Consider the following 13,274-nt stretch of genomic DNA (forward strand, 5'->3'; position numbering starts at 1 on the left):
AAACCACCAAAAAACTAAGCATTAATCCTAATGACGAATGTCCTGTGATTTGAATCGGTCCCCATAACTCCCCAGTACATATTGAGGTACACCAATATCCTGTTGAACTAAATAGTCTGAATAAGATAAAGTCTGTGGACATTTATTTCCTAATCGGTACTTAGAGTACTATCTTTTTTTTTTAACTTGAAACAGGGGAAGCAGGCAGCAAGAACAAAGTTAAACCGTCATTGCTCTGTATATGCAAATCGTTCTGTGATTTGATATTATAGGGTTATAGATTCCCAAAGCGATTTAACTCATTTTCTTTAGCTATTGCCGACAAACCCACTTGGAAGACTAAATTAGTTCCCAGGCGTCATACCAAATTGTATATGCAAATCGTTCTGTGATTTGATATTATTAGGGTTATAGATTCCCAAAGCGATTTAACTTATTTTCTTTAGCTATTGCCGACAAACACCACTTGGAAGACTAAATTAGTTCCCAGGCGTCATACCAAATTTACACTTTCTTGCATAATTGCTGTAGGAATGGATCAGTAATTTTAACATGAAAACTAAGGATAACATTTTCACGAATAAATACTGAGGACTGATATGTTTATTCCTAGCTGGAAACGGATGTCCTGTTGGTTTGTAAATTATAGTTTTTGACCACTAGGTAAAATATATATACTATATTCATCTTCCACAAAATACTATTACAGACAGATTACTCTTCATAACCATGATTCTCATAATGCATAAAAAACTTAGGAGGTAATTCCTCCGAGAAATAAAACTGTTATTAGTCATAAAAATATGAAATAATTTTTCATAAGTAACATTGTATCAGATTTAGGTGCATGAATGAAGATCTAAGGCAAAATTCCCTCGGGGCGCCAACCCTCCCCCCAAAAAAAACACTTTAGCCCTGTCAGATAAACAAAAGTATATGAAGTTCAAAGTAAAAATTTAGGAAGAATGATTGCTATAAGAAGGAAGTCGATGGATGCAAAGGTGTGCATATATATATGCAGTATATATATATGTACATATATATATATATATATATATATATATATATATATATATATATATATATATATATATATATATATATATATATATATATATATGTATGTATATATATATTTATGGCCAGATCTGCACCTGCAGATTGTAAACACCAAGCGAGCTGGTGATTCCAAACACACACACACGCATATATATATATCTATATATCTATCTATCTCTATATATATATAAATATATATATATATATATATATATATATATATATATATATATGTGTGACGTGTTGTTTGTGTGTGTGTAAAAAAAGAGACAGCCGGTAAAACTGAACTTATGGTATTCCATAAGAGCCACAAATGTCATTAGAAAACGCGTGAAGACAGATATCCCTTAAGATGCGGGAAACGAACCTTGAAAATATAGATGCAAATGAAGCCACGTAGAATGGACAATTTAAAAAGACTCCGAAAGCAATGTCTTTCTTCTTAATATCTGGAGTATAAAGTATTTTTTTAATCAATAAAGTAACTAATTCATAATTAAACAAATGTACTGATTAATGGTGTAATTTTATCCGGAAAATAAATAACTCTCATCAGAAACATGTATCCTAAGCCAAATTCTATGAGGTGACGGCGAGAACTGCCAGACTCGAGATCTCCCTATCGTAACTTTTTTTTTTTTTTTATTTGCTTTAGTGCTTAATGTCAAGCTTTCTTAATCCAGTCAACGGTCTACTGCTACCTGCCATCCAGTCTCTTCATTTCCGAGCAAGGCGCCAATTCATACTGAAAGATATAAGTAAAAGAAAACAAGATAAAAAAAAACTTCAGTGCAATAACCAGATTGTCTGAATGAGCACCAAAATATAATGAATTATCTTCTCTTAAGTTTATGGCGATGAAACCACGTTTGGCTTTCAACCAGTAGCTATCGGTTACTCTGTGGTCTGACAGTCATGAGAGAGAGAGAGAGAGAGAGAGAGAGAGAGAGAGAGAGAGAGAGAGAGAGAGAGAGAGAGAGAGAGAGAGGGGGGACGTTTGGAAGACTAAGACTAATTTTAGTATTTAGACAATAAAATATTTTTTTGCTTTTGTAGATCCAATATTAGAAAAATCTGTTGGTATCAGCGGAAACTTTAGAGATCAGCATAAGTCTATTGTAAAAGTTACGAGACCTTCAAGTTCATACCTAGCGTTGTATATATTTCAGAAAATATGGCCGCCACAATGTTAAAAGGTACATAGTGTGATGAAAGAATTTTCGGTGCGAGATGGTACTGGTGGAAGCCGTCAGTTGCAAAATCTTTGTATTCAGCAAATAGTTGATCATCTTAGCAGTTAATGTGATGAACACGCGGTGTTGGCCGAATCATGTGACCAAGTTGCTATGCGCGTACAAAAGTTCGTGTGTTATAGAATCTCGATTTTGTGTCTAATTCTGCCCAAAAATTAGTTCGGTCGTGGATTAGCAGACCTAGATCGGGATCGTGAAGACATTATCTTTGAGTGTGGCGAGCTCTTAGAATTGGCAGAATAAGATGTCGTGGGTGTGATTGTGGTGAAGACTTTGTGGGCAAAACATGATGTTAACATGTTGGTGTGATCATAGAGAAAGACAGTCGCAAACCTTTGCTATGTCTAGTATTTTATGTGGGAGACTTAAGACCAGACTTACAAAGTCTATGATGGAATATGTGAGAATTTTTGAGTTTGCAGGCTATTAGCCATAATCAGATTTTTAGTTGGACTGAGACTAAATCTTGAGTTAGATGTTTTCTTAGTTGACAATTTCATTTATGATGCATTTTAATTTTTGCTTTGTTTATTCATTGCTTGTTGGGTTGCCTTAAAATAATAAATCTATTTTTGGTAGGAAAGATTGAGTTTTCCTTATATGACCCATTTCAGTTCTTTAATGTGGAATGAGAGAGAAATCCGTGTGAGAACGAAAGAGATCTTTGTGAGTAGGAGAGAGAGAGAGAGAGAGAGAGTGGAAAGCCGCGAGAGGGAGAAAGAGGGGCGTGTGAAATGCCCGTTGAGAAAGACTCGCTGTTGAAAGAAGAGAGAGAGAGAGAGGAAACAGGGTTGGCTCCCCCCCCACCGCCTCTTGAAGATAGACCAATAGGTTCGCTACGTAGTGTTCTTTCCCAGAACATTCTGTCTGTTTCAAACAGTTGTAACATATATGCCCTCAAGAAGGATGAAAAATTTCCTTTGCGTAACCACTTTTTTTTTTATATGCAGAACGGTATAAATAAATAAATGAACGTCCACTAGCCAGCCACCCATTACAGAGTAACCCATTATTGTTATGAAAGAAACCCCACGCTGACTTTCAAAACCACTCATCTCGAGAAACCCCGAGGAAAGTAATAGCAATGTCAAGGTCAGATGGGCGGTGCAGCGGCGAGGACCAAATCCTCCTCTCCTGGTATATAAAGCCGCGCTTCCCACTCACTACTGTCGTACTCCATTCCCAGAACTCATCATGATCGCCAAGGTAAAGCAAGTGACTAGATTGCGTTTTCAATATTTTAAAGAGCATTTTCGCGCTTAACGTACATATAAAAAGGGCAGAGCTCTTCGAAATAGTGAACTGTTACACATAGGATATTGTTTTGTGTAGTCCGCATTTAACAATAGTACTATCACAATACACCATACTTTTACTTTCCCTTCTAATTAACGTTGCTAGCTGCAGTGAAACTATATAAGTAACGTGCATTAATTGAGATGTCATCATAACAATGACGTAGTTCATTTTCGGCAAGCCATCGTAACTTTAGTTTATCTTTCACCAATTGTTTCATCCCCGACAGATTTGTCTGTTGCTGGCCCTCGTGGCTATCGTCTGTGGTGTCCCCTCCCAGCCACAGTATGGATACGCCCCTCCTCCATCGTATGAGGTCAGTTTCGATTGAAGATAACAATAATAAAAGAAATTATTCATAATTATGATAAAATATTCCTGAGAAAAAAAGTCTTTTGTTCCAAAATGTGGTTGTAAGCACGTTCTCTACTGACAGGAACCAGCCAAGTACGACTTCAATTATGCCGTGAAAGACGACTACTCCGGCAACGACTTCGGCCACCAGGAAGCCCGAGATGGCTACGACACTCAGGGATCCTACTACGTCCTCCTTCCCGACGGTCGCCTGCAGAAGGTGTCCTACAACGTCAACGGAGACTCAGGATTTGTGGCTGAAGTCACTTACGAGGGAGAGGCTCAGTACCCTGAGTACCACCCGGCACCTTCTTATGCTTAACCAAAGTGCGAACTGATAATTCTTGTTTATTTATGTAATGTAACGTTTAATAAAGTTCATGTCTACCAACACATTTAATTTCTTCATTTGTGTTATCATTCCTAATCGCACATTCGTTCTTTTACCATACGCACTATATTAAAATCGTAACTCAAAATGCATGACTTAGTGGTATTTTTTTTTTTAACAAGAGCCCTGACTTCTATCATCCTTCACCTTGGCATATTATGTCTAGTCCATATATATTTATTCTTGAAGGTTGCTCCTTTCTAACATAGGCCGGAGGGTTCTCAGTAAGTATTTTTGGAAAAGGTTTCTACTCAGCAGTCACTGGTACTAATTCACAGTGGGTTCGACCGGTGGGATATGCCAGGAACGCAATCTGCGAGCCCAGAGCTTGCTATGTGAACCACATGATCATATATAAACACAAGCTCTCTCTCTCTCTCTCTCTTTTATATATATATATATATATATATATATATATATATATATATATATATATATATATATAATCCTTGTAAAAATACGTCCTCCTGCAGCTCTCCACACATATATATACAGTATATGTAAATATATATATGTATATATATATGAAATTTTTATCACACCGTGATTTATATACAATCATGAAGCTACAAATGTTGTTTAATATCCAGTTTACGCTACCTCGGGAATATCCCCGATGGGGAATCATCACCCGGCGGTACTGATCCTTTTATCACATAAAAATTCCCCATCGGGGATATTCCGAGGTAGCGTGAATTGGATATTAAACATTTGTAGCTTCATGGTTATGTATATATATATATATATATTATATATATATATATATATATATATATATATATATATATATATATATATATATATATATATATATATATATATATCATTATTAGTAAGAGGAGCTTTCCAGGCTGACTACTATCATGAAGCAAAACGGAATGTTGTATAGGTTTACGGAACTTAGTATGTGGGAGGGGTCTCAGATGCACTCGTTTTCCGGGTAAATCAGTTACCAAGTGACAATTGTCCAGTGCGGCTGACGTGTAATTCCTCCCCTCCATGCGCTGTTTCTCGTTCGTTTGAATCCCCATTTGACCTTGTGCGTGTGGTCTCACAGTAGGCAAAGTGAAGTATTTTTCCCTTGAATTGGTTGCTCATATAATTGCTTTACAGGAATGTGGCATACAAACAAGCAAGCCGCCATCGCTCGACCCAACTGCTTGTTCTGCGCGGCTATGGAGGGAAGCTTGGAGAGGCCCAAAGCAAAGCCAGTGCCTGGACGCCATAATAATTAATAAGACCTCTTAATGCGATGTAAGTGTTTTACAACTAATTTCAAAAGAAATCTAGTACTACAGCAAAAATATTAAAAGTAACACACCATTTCCACGTGCCCGTTTAAACTGTGAATGTAAGGATTCGTGAGCAGGGCTACTTACCAACCGCCTTACTTTGATGAAGCCTATTCTAAACCTTATGCCAAAGCGCCGTAGAGTTAAGTTTGCAGTGAGATGTTTAGCTTAGGATACGTGCAATATGTGCGGTTGAATTTATCGCCTTCGTTAAGTCTTGCCTGCGTTGATAAAAGTGAACAAAAACTACGTATTTTGCGATGCTGAATGTATTACACATCTGCCTGATTTCTTAGACCATGTGCAAGCCATTAGTTTTTAGCAAGGCAGTGCGTTGGCTCTAATGCCTGGAACAGCAAGATTCAGTTAAATACTTTGAAACTGGCCTGGCAGCATTACTGACATTAACCAAGTTTAAAATTTGTTTAAAATTTGTGGTACCACGTTAAAAAGCTGTCGAAGGATCGTGGGCGGCCATATTGGATATTTGGAGTAATATTAAACTTGAAGCCCTGAAAAACCTAGAGGCCCTGCACAGTCGTAAAGCGCCGAGAGAACGTAATCAGAAGTATTAGGCTAACGGTAAGTGGCATTCAGTAAAAGTATTTTTTCTTTACCAAATGTTGCGTAAACGTGCTTCTAGTGGTAATGTAGTACTTTTAGACTATACTGTGCGTTTTTTTTTATATTAATTAATATTTTGATCGGGCGAAAAGGCTCTTGAAAGTAGTCGGCAGCTTGATGGTGATTAGTTAAATGTAACGTGTCTGAATAGCATCATTTTATTTCTAATGATTACATAGGGATCCGAATAAAAGCTTATTTAACAGTCCAGATTTCTCTCTCATATATATTTTGTGTGATAACAATACTACCGAGTTGAAAGATTAAAAAAAAAGTGCTCGTAAGTATAACAGCCGCCGAAGTCAACATTTCGTATGGGTTTCGGATACAAATTTTAATTCAAAAAGTTTTTATGTATTTTCCATATAATCTATCATATTATGGAGCCATTTACACTAAATGTTAGGAGAAGCAAGTAATTGTCAACATTCCGTAAGACTAGCGTCTATTCAGAACTTGGAATTGGTTAGACCTTATGGGTGGGTAGTGTAAATGGAACAGCCACTGACGGTTTAGATGGGTCCCCTCCCAGTTGAGCATGGGGTGATATTTGTTTTTGGTTTTCCGCATATTCCCATTCCCTACTTGATATTTATTTCGTTTTCCTATTACCCTTTTTTTTTTTTTTAGACATAGTGATGTGATATCTCTCATATCATGGTGCTGTCAAACGAACGACTTTTCTGGCAAGACCAATTGGTGTGCATTGTCACGCTATGGAACCGTTACTCTTATTAGACCGACATCATACTTTCCTTAATCACAACATTTCTTTTGAATTTTACAAGGTAATGAATATCTTATACATATATACACTATATATATATATATATATATATATATATATATATATATATATATGTATATATATATATATACTGTATATAGATTGTGTTTATAATCTTGAACTTTGTGTTAAAGTGGAAGTTGCTATGATCGGTTCTATTAATAGAGGATAAATATCAGACGCCATCTGTTCTGTCTAGCAGTACTACGTAGCCTTGCAACTATCTTGAAAGGTCTGGTGGCCGCGAAAACTGAGTAGGGGCTTAGTGCGATTGTGATTTTTTTTTTATCCTGAATGTTTAATGAGTAAGTTTTTAGTGAATGTTTAGTGAGTGTTAGGGTTTAGTGAATGTTTAGTAAGTATTTAGTGAATATTTATGAGTAAGTATTTAGGGTTTAGTGAATGTTTAGTGAATGAGTATTCAGTGAATGTTTAGTGAGTGTTTAGGGTTTAGTGAATGTTTAGTGTGTAAGTATTTACCGAATGTTTATTGACTTTATGGTTTAGTGAATCGTTTGTGAATGTTAGTGTTTAGTGAGTGTTTAATGAGTGATTAGCGAATGTTCAGATACTGTTTAGTGTTTAATGAGTGTTTAGGGGCTTAGTGAGCATTTAGGGTTTAATGAGTATTTAGTGTTAATGAGTGTTTAAGGTTTAGTGAGTACTTAGTGATTGTTTAGTGTATAGTGAGTGCTTAGTGACTGTTTAGTCAGTGTTTAGTGTTTATCAGATGTTTAGGATTAAGTGAGTATAGTGAGTGCTTAGTGAATGTTTAGGGTGTAATGAGTATCTAGAGAATGTTTAGTGAGTGTTTAACATTTTATGAGTGTTTGGTGAGCGTTTAGTGTATAGTGAGTGTTGAGTATTCAGTGAGTGTTTAGTGTTACTGAGAGTAAGTGTATAGTAATGTGAGTTTTTATTGAATGAGTGTATAGTAAGTGTGAGTGTTTAGTGAGTGTGAGCGTGTAGTAAGTGTGAGTGGTTAGTGCATGTAAGTGTATAGTGAATGTTAGTGTTTAATGATTGTACATTACTGTTCAATTAGTGTTTAGTGACAGCATGCAAATAAAGTCTGTAATTTACAGGAACCATTTATGCTAGACATTGCGTAGATCCAAGAGCAGACGTTTAGGCCTTGACCACAATGGTTGGCGTGTTTAGGTCAATCTGTTTTTGTAACTTTTCGCTGTGAAATTGAGTCAAGTAACAATAATACGCATGGGTAGTATACGTGATTGCCTGACAATCAACGTTTCCGATGTCGTTGGCTTATTGTGAATATCAAACTTTTTTCCAATATCGCATCAAAATCATAAACGCGTCGAATTGTATTCACAATACGCTAACACAAGCACACGAAAGACGAGATTGTATCAGACAATCTATTCAAATCATACACAAGCGAACGATGACCTTTCAGTAATTATGATTTATCTCAGTATAGCCCTAACCACGAATAGACCTATGCCCGAAAATTGTTGATATCACAAGATTTTCATACAATTCAAACTTGATTCTATGTACAGTTCCATTGCGTGTATATAAAAACTTTATTATGATACCAAAGTAATGTCTACGTCCGTAAAATGAAAAATAACCTTTGATATTGTTTACTGCTAAAACATGAAGCATGTACCAATGAAGCTAGGCCTATACTACTGATTCGTCGGGTTTTTAGTTTACTGGCCTTCTGTTTAGCACACACTCATTCCATTTCAGTCAAAATAACATTTTTATATTGTAACTTTTATTTATTTTTTCCATCAAATTTCCATTCTAATGTCCAACAATAAAAAAAAAAATTGTATACCTACTATATAGTAAGCTAGCCTTTTATGCCGTATGTCATCAACACTAGGGATGAAGTGAAATGAAATGGATTTTAAACTTGCTGGATAAGTTATTTAGCTAAATAGTCCCGAAAGTGCCCAAGCACTGAGCTATTATAATTATCGGTATGATTAAGAAAAAATTACATAAATTTGCAGCGTATTCTGGAAAGAAAACTACAATACCAATGCTCTCATGTTATAACTGAAATTTCCCGCCTTATCAGCTAATACAGCGGTGGTTGCTCCGTTCACATCCCCCAGGCCCTAGTCAGCCTCATGGACAACAATATTTCTTGCCTATATCGAATATATTAACCTACTTATGTAATTTACATTCAAGAAATTATTAAAATACTTCATATTCGCACTCGCATAGCCACATGTCTTTTTATGCATAAACAATACGATAAAAAATAATTGTTCCAAATCCATTGTTCGTTTGCGTTTGACCTGAGTAGACTGTTTGTTACAAGCCCGGCATTCGTGTGGTGGCATTGTTGCATTATCGACGTAAATCCGCATGTTTATGATCTAGATAAGAACGTGTGAGGATTGTTTGCATGCATAAGCATTCAGATGTATTACCGAATAAGCATTTTTGCATCTTTATCATAGTCAGCCTACGATATCGGAAACGTTGATTTCAGCCAATCGAGAGCTAGCCACACGTGCTGCCACATCTGCCTGTTATAAAATTTATATATATGGCTAAAGTCTACGTTGGTGAGTGGACAGATGAATTGAAACCAACAGTAGTTGTCGCATGGTCCTTCAAATATACTCTGATATTTGAAGGACCTTGTTGTCCGTAGATATTACAAAACGTACGGAAACCTAAGCGTAGCATACTTCCCAAGCTGAAAACGTTTTGTTTCATCCAAGTTATTTGAAGAAAATTTCGTTCTTAGAAAATAGTATATAATTCTACGGCATTGCGTAATACCTATCTTAATATTTTTTTTTTATTTAGTTTTTACTTTTAGTGATTAGGGTAAGGTACTAGGTCTTCACTCCTTTTATGCTAGTAATGGCCTCTGCGCAAACACAGAAGAGGGTGTTGAAAGGCTCCACAAACTGTGCGTTCAATATCCTCTGAGTAGCATACATGCCTATCATAAGTCATTAGTCTCATAAATATGAAAATGCAGAAAATATTCATGGCGTTTAATTTTAATTGATATATTGGTATCTACAGAATTATCTGCGTAGTAAACAACCAGAAAATGACATTCGCTCTACTTCATCATCAGTTCTTTCGTCCAAGTCTCTAGATATGATAAACTGATCAAGCAAATGCTCCCGAGCCGTATTGAGTAACTGTTGTTAGGGGGGCTGGACCTCGATACCCGGGGAGTAATCACAGTCGTTCCCCCTAGCAAATCTGCTCATCCCTTATGCTCATCACAGGTCTCTTGTGGGATATAATGGACCGGCCCCCTCTCATTGTATACTGTATACAGTATAATAGCTTTATTAGATATTTCTTACTGCCATCCTGGCAAATGTACGCCAAATATTGGATGGGAAAACATTTCTTGGCGTGGAACTATAAACATTGTCCTTAGCTACTCTTTCATTTAAACATTATCATACGGATATATAAGATATAAATAGAGAGGTTTTCAACATTTAATCGTACCGAAATTCTCGCATGTTGAAGGAATAGTATACGAGTTAAATTGGGAAGATCCACGACAGGGTTTTTACGTTCGTGCTTTATCAAATGGAAAGGTGAATCGTTATGACGAGTACGGGTATCTTGATTCTAGTTCATATTTATAGTCTTATAAATAAGAGTTAAGGGCGGAGTTAGAGCTAAATAAGAGTTAAAGGCGGAGTTAGAGCGAATTAGCTTCGACTCAATTTCTCCAGGCAGGGAAACAAAGTAAGAAGTACCCATGAATCTTAAAGAAATATTCCAACAAGAACTGAAAACGTCAAAGGAAACCTTCACTTTGGATGTTTGCTTTTAATACGAATTAACCTCTTTGGAATTGATATCCACCCACAAAGCTCGATGGAAACTTTTGGTTGAAATCCCTGCATAGGTACATGAGTCTTGTAATCCTCTTTATTTTCGAGGCTTGCAAATAATACTTGAGTGATGCCAGCGCCACCTGTGGTATAGCAAATCAATATTCGTTTAGGGAAAAAGTCAATTTTAGCGTATTTACATCGCCGTTAGAACTGAACTCGAAATCTGATGAGAAATCGAAAAAGAATTACAATTAGTGTATTGTAAAATAAAAGGAATGAGAAATATTCAGCTGCAGAAAACCTGAATGAAAGAACAAATGATAGGCCTATCTCAGTTCCATGCAATTACCGCACAAGTATTGTATGATCAAGCAGACTGCATTAAAAATTGGTCGGCAGCATGGAACACAGGAGCTGCAATGGGTTAGTAATTCCTAGAGTGTTGTTTTAGCTGGGAAAATTGCCTTGGAAAATCAGTTTAGGAAGGAATACTGGATGCTAAAACAAACCGATGACCCACACAACAAAGAGGACTAGCGCTGAAAGGAAATCGTCGATCATTGTCAAATATCAGTCGCAAGGTCATGTTCCAATTTCCATTTTCCTCTTATTTCCATGTCTTTAATATAACTTTATTTGGACGTTTGCGTACATTTTTTTTTATGTATTACGATACAAAAAATTAATGTCATAAACACAAAAGGTAAAAAATGATATCAGGCTTATGAAGGTAGGATATAGCAAAGGGTAAGACTTATTAATGCAGAACTTATAAAAAAATGTCGAATTCTAAGAACTGAACCAGGATTCGACAACAATATGGACTTTCGAGTGAAAGTCGACTAATATCTTTCTTGATGGCGTAGTGGATACATCGACTTTCTGCCTCTAAATCAGACCTGAAGTGCATAAGTTCGAAATCCATCCGGGGCAGATGCGTTTACGATATACAATTCCCTTTTAGTTTAGGTGATTCCCAATACAAAGTGAATTCTGTATTAAAGGGTATTAGTGTAGATTAGTGACAAAACCATCACAAAACACACACACACACACACACACTTACATACATACATACATACATACATACATACATACATACATACATACATACATACATACATACATACATACATACATTCATGTTTAAGAGAGAGAGAGTTTTGTATTTCTGAATTCCTCCTTAAATTCTCATATCCTCTAGTGTAACATTATTTGCTCAAGAAGATAAATTCACATTTAAGGACTTCTAGTGAAAATGGCTTTGGTGATGGAGAGTTATGGTTCCGGATCCTAGATTGCATAACGAGATTACATCCAGAACAGGCGCCATAAATGCCATATACTCCCAAGTAATAGGATATTATGCTAAACTCTGTCTATATATCAGTCAGATTTACATTATTTGTATACCGATCGTATCCCAGAGTAGTTATTACTAGAAGTGCATTAATGTGGTGGGTTATTCATCCTTGTTGGTTATTACTTCTTTTGTAATAATTAATTTCTGTCTTCTTCTGTCACCTGTGTTTCCTCCTTCATACTCTTATTTACAGTTTAAATTTTTAATGGATTTTTTTGCTTTAATTTGCTGCTTTCCTTGTTTTTTATTTGTAATTTGTCCTTTCAATGGAGTTTTTGTCATGACGTATTATTTTGCCAAATGCTTTTTAATCTGCCTTGAATTAGCTTACAACTATGCGTGCAATGGAAGAATTTAAGTTACCCAGTGGAATTTATTGGTCTAATTATTTGTTTACAAGCTCTATTTATAACCCCGTATTTCACAAAATCCGGTATGTTGCAGGTTTTAAGCGTTTAAAAAATTCCTCTCCAGCAACAGTAATTGTATCCTTTGAATATGAGTGAATGGCAAGCTGGTCCTTCCATGTATTTCATTTTTGTTACGCTTCCGATAAGACGCGGTTGCTTGAAACAGTTACAACAATCATTGCACTCCCACAAGGGCGTTTAAGTTTCGTACTATGAAGATTTCACCTTTTCAGTCACTACATAATCGTAAAAGAAGAACTTCAGATAAGGAACATATGAAGACCTTTGAAGGGCAAAATCAATAAGGCCCGCCTTAATCATTCCTAACCTGCTTTCCATTTTCTGTTTTCGCCTCCTGCCTTGAAAAACTGCATTCTTTCTCTTTCTCCTTTTATAATGTTCCTTTTACTTGCTTACCTAAAACTTGCTATAATTTTTTCTACAAATTGCGAAAAGCCAGTACCTCTACGATAAATGCAAAAAAAAAAAAAAAATAAAATAAAATAAAATAAAATAAAATAAAAAAAATTAAAAAATGAAAAAAATCCCTACTGATGTAAGATTCTAAATTTAAAGGGCTGCAGTTCGTTAAATTACTTTCTTAATTTCTAGGCTTCTTTATTGTGGTCAGAAGAA

The 13,274-nt window shown here is 35.8% G+C and overlaps 1 protein-coding gene across 1 annotated transcript; it reads left to right on the forward strand.

The window, feature by feature from the left end:
* Positions 1–3,441: 3,441 nt before the first annotated feature.
* Positions 3,442–4,351, forward strand: LOC136839586 (pro-resilin-like). Its single transcript, XM_067105845.1, has 3 exons — positions 3,442–3,518; positions 3,838–3,924; positions 4,045–4,351. The coding sequence occupies exons 1-3, from the start codon at positions 3,507–3,509 to the stop codon at positions 4,282–4,284; spliced, it is 339 nt and encodes a 112-aa protein (XP_066961946.1). The 5' UTR covers positions 3,442–3,506; the 3' UTR covers positions 4,285–4,351.
* Positions 4,352–13,274: the final 8,923 nt, after the last annotated feature.

Source organism: Macrobrachium rosenbergii, chromosome 6 (genome assembly GCF_040412425.1).
Source record: "Macrobrachium rosenbergii isolate ZJJX-2024 chromosome 6, ASM4041242v1, whole genome shotgun sequence".
Lineage (NCBI taxonomy): Eukaryota > Metazoa > Arthropoda > Malacostraca > Decapoda > Palaemonidae > Macrobrachium > Macrobrachium rosenbergii.

Bases quoted from the DNA above. Each gene is read 5' to 3' on its own strand.
- LOC136839586 (XM_067105845.1), top strand. The intron at 3,925-4,044 runs GTCAGTTTCGAT...CTCTACTGACAG, and splicing joins CCCCTCCTCCATCGTATGAG to GAACCAGCCAAGTACGACTT.